We start from the raw sequence: 4,245 nt of genomic DNA, 5'->3' as shown, positions 1-4,245 counted from the left end.
CCTTAGACATCAATGTGGAATTAATTGTGACACAACTTCCAAGAAATGGGACCTTGTGGAAAATTAAACTCTCATGGTTTTCCAGTTTCATCTAGAATTGCTTTAAATTGACCTATTATCATTCCTTATCTTTTGGAAAAATTAGTCCACGGCAAGACTAAATATCATTTTGTTTAATTAATTTCCTTTTTTTTTTTACCTTGAATGATTTCTTTCATTGATTAATCAACTGGGAAAATATATAAAAACGAAATAAATAAAATATAAAATTCAGTTTTTTCTTATTTATTTATGAAGAAAAGTGAGAAAGAAAATAAATATATAAAAAATTAAGGAATAAAATTTTAATTTTACGCATCATCAATTTAATTTTTATTTCAAAATTTTTAATCGTATTAAAATAAAATTTTATTTTCAATAGTATTTGATATAAAGAATATAAAATAGAAAATAATTTTCTTTTTTTATCTTTCTTATCTAAAATAAAATTTTGGGTTCAAATGAATCCAAACAATTCATTGAGCCTAACACCTTAATTCCACATACAAGAGTGCAGACACGGTGGCCCCCAGGGCGTGGTTCAGGTGGTAAGGTCGGATTCTGAGAGTGCCTCTCACAAGGTCAACAATGCACCTTCCGGGTTCGATTCTTCTCCTGGACTCCTGAATTTATCTCCTCATGGTGTTGTGGGGCCACTCCATGAGGCGTGGGATTAGTCACAGACCGTAAAAACGGACGTGGACACCCAGGATATTACCTAAAAAAAAAAGAGTGCAGACAAGGTGCACACGCATAAAGGAGAATCAATTAGCAAAATAGCTTAAAATGTTTTCATTAGTTGAACTCAAACCTGAAACTAAAAACATTGTAGATCCTGCATATCATCATTTTTTTATTCTATCAATACGAAGAAGTTTTTTTCTTTTTTCTTTTTTTCCTGCAAATGCATATATGTTTACCTATGTGCTTTGACTCAAATGCGTAGCCAATCCTACTTACGATAGGAGCAATTGACAATTGGGCTCAAATTTTTTTTTTTTCATTTTTTTTACAAAACAAAAGATATTGTCGATAATCAAAAATTTGTCTTGTTCATAACATCTTCAAAATATTTTGTCATAGTTAAGGTAGTCAAATCTACCCTCGAATTCTCTATGATTCATTGAAGTCAACTCTTATTAAGTACCTCTAAGACAAGATTGAAATTAGACATCATGGATTGAGTCTGCAGTGCATTTCCTGGAAGTTGTCACAAATGACAAAGTAGGTCCATTTCCCTATATCATTTTCTCTTATCCTTTTCCTCCTATCTTCTTATGTTCAAATTTGATCATTTTATCTTCTTAAAAATGATCATCTCATTAACCTGGGATTCCAAAAAAAAAAACAAAAACAAAGATCATTTTGGTATTTTGGAACAATCGATATTGCAAGATTTGAATTTGTATTTGGTATAAAAATAGTTGATTTATAATCGAATTCATCTGTTACAATGTATCGAAAAATATTGTTATCTTGTTCTTCAATGAGGAATTTTTTCTGTCATAAAAAAATTTCCCATAAATGATTTAGGTCATTTTCAGGGCTTGTTCAATTGTTTACATCAAGAGATATTTTCTTGAATTAAGCTTATCCTTCTTCAGGCTGTTCAAACTTGTTCAAGGTTCAATTGATATATGAGTGGAGGGATATTTTTTAAAGTTCACCCTTCTCAAGGCAAATAATTACTTGATTTGAACTTTTAACTATTAATGAGTCTAAATAGAGCCATTGTGGGGGGTTTATTCGTAATCTTTTAAAATATAAAATTGAAAATAATTATAATCTCAGTTTCTTGGGTAAAGACATGAGTAAATTCCACATGTGAGAAGGGGAGTCCTAAGACTCAGAGCTCATATTTGTGTCTTGAGACATTGATTCGAGTATAATATATCGAAATACTAAATACTATTCAGATAAAATGAAATATGATGAAAAATTAAAGAGCAAAATAAATTAGTGACGATCGTTAAAACTCTTTTTTATTAATTTATACCCATTGAATAATAAATAATTTTAAATTTATTTTAAATCAAAATGTACTAATTCATCAACCAAGCTGACAGACTTTGCTTATATGATGATATTAGTTGCATCACACGAAAGAAGATTTCACAATGAATTTTGTTGTCTGCTGCATTAATTCAAGATGAGTCCAAATCTAGGCATGGGGTTATGGGTCAAGTCATCCCTTTCTCACCAGCTTGAAGCCGCACTCCTTGACCCTTTACCAGACCTTCAAAATGACCAAGTCCTACTTCCACACCAATTGGGTTAACATTTTTTTTTTTTTTAGGCCTAAGACAATCCTGTGCAGTTCACATTTCCTCTACAAAAAGCAACATTTCCTTTCTGCTTTATACCACTACACCCTAAAACCCCACTCTGCAATATTAGCACTAGCAGCTATGGCCCAAGTCCTACTACTACTACTACCTCAACTTTCCAAAACCCTAGCGGTACTCCTCTCTCTAATTTTTCTTGCAATGGTACAACCCTCTCATTCCGGTGGCATCGCCGTCTACTGGGGCCAAAATGGCAACGAGGGCACCCTTGCCGCCACGTGCGCCACCGGAAAGTATGCATTCGTAAACATAGCCTTCTTGAACAAGTTTGGGAATGGGCGCACCCCCGAAATCAACCTAGCAAGCCATTGCAACCCAGCGGGTGGCAGTTGCAAGGCCGTGAGCAATGGTATAAGGAGCTGCCAAAGCCGCCAAGTTATGGTCATGCTCTCGCTCGGGGGCGGCTTTGGACCCTACTCCCTAGCCTCCCCCGCAGAGGCCAAAAGCTTCGCAGATTATTTATGGAACAATTTTTTAGGTGGACAGTCCTCTTCCCGTCCCCTAGGTGATGCCGTCTTAGACGGCATCGACTTCGACATTGAACTAGGGGACGGGAAGTATTGGGACAATCTGGCCCAGTACTTATCGGAATATAGCAGAAGAGGACGAAAGGTGTACTTAACTGCAGCCCCGCAGTGTATTTTTCCGGACTCACTTTTGGGGACTGCCCTTAATACGGGGCTTTTTGACTATGTTTGGGTTCAGTTTTACAACAATCGTCCTTGCCAATATAGTTCCGGGAACACCCAAAACCTGAAGAGCTATTGGAACCGATGGACATCCTCGCTAAAGTCGACGGTGTTCTTCGGGTTGCCAGCGGCACCAGGGGCCGCCAAAAGTGGGTTTGTTCCGGCGGACGTGCTGAAATCACAGATACTTCCGGCCATAAAGGGTTCACCGAAGTATGGGGGGGTGATGCTTTGGTCAAAGTATTTTGATGACATGAGTGGGTACAGCAACTCAATTAAGAGTGATGTGTGAGAGTGCGCTTCCTCCTAGTGTAAAATTTGAATAAGCAAGTGTTGGTCCAATATAAATGCATTGGTGGGAGTTGGTGCTTAATGAGTAAAAGCAAAAGCCATTTTAATTAAACAACATACCTTCAGGCTTCATAGTCCACTCATGGTTAGATTATCAATTTACTTAAAAATTTAAATTTTTAGGTTGTGGACTAATAATGTGTATCAAGTTTTAATACTTTCTCGCACGTGCAGTCCGACCACACATGGAGAGATAATTACATAATAAATTTTTAAATATCATCGGATAAATACAGGTGCTGAGACTAAAATCTAGGACCTCCTTCTAACTAACTTTCATATCAAGTTTTAACACTCATTAGTACAATTGCTTTTCTAAACTAAAAATTATATTCCTAATGTCTAAGCTGTAAACCTTTCATATGCAATCTGATAATAGAAAGAAAATTCTCTCAACTTGGTTTGAATTTTTTAATATTCAAAAAACCTTGTAACGATAACTGTTGTACAAATCCAACTAAAATTCTCTTCAATTTCTAGAAATTTTTCTTTACTGTTGTTTTTCAAAAAAATTAAAAACCATACTAGTAAAAAAATGGATTTTCCTAATTTGGTTTAATATTTTGAGTGTTCAGATTACTCTTACCCTGTGTTTAGAGAGACCTTAGATTTTGAGTTAAATTGGGTTTGAATAAATTATAGTATAAAATTGTATTATTCAAATATACCCAAATCCAAATTCAAAGTTTGAAACCTATACTTCCAAACACTACCTTATAATTGTTCATGATTTTTACCTTAATCAAATTAAAATATTCTTGAAGCTCGGTCTATTTTCTCCACATTTATTTTTGAATTAAAAATAAATGTTTTTCATAACC

At 34.8% G+C, this 4,245-nt stretch overlaps 1 protein-coding gene across 1 annotated transcript; it reads left to right on the top strand.

Moving 5' to 3' along the window:
* The first annotated feature begins 2,378 nt into the window (after positions 1–2,378).
* Positions 2,379–3,444, top strand: LOC131146796 (acidic endochitinase-like). Its single transcript, XM_058096582.1, has one exon. The coding sequence runs from the start codon at positions 2,448–2,450 to the stop codon at positions 3,363–3,365; it is 918 nt and encodes a 305-aa protein (XP_057952565.1). The 5' UTR covers positions 2,379–2,447; the 3' UTR covers positions 3,366–3,444.
* The last annotated feature ends 801 nt before the right edge of the window (positions 3,445–4,245 follow it).

This window comes from Malania oleifera, chromosome 13, assembly GCF_029873635.1.
Source record: "Malania oleifera isolate guangnan ecotype guangnan chromosome 13, ASM2987363v1, whole genome shotgun sequence".
Classification (NCBI taxonomy): Eukaryota; Viridiplantae; Streptophyta; class Magnoliopsida; order Santalales; family Ximeniaceae; genus Malania; species Malania oleifera.
Note: the sequence above shows the minus strand (reverse complement) of the source record. Positions and strands in the feature narration are given on the sequence as shown.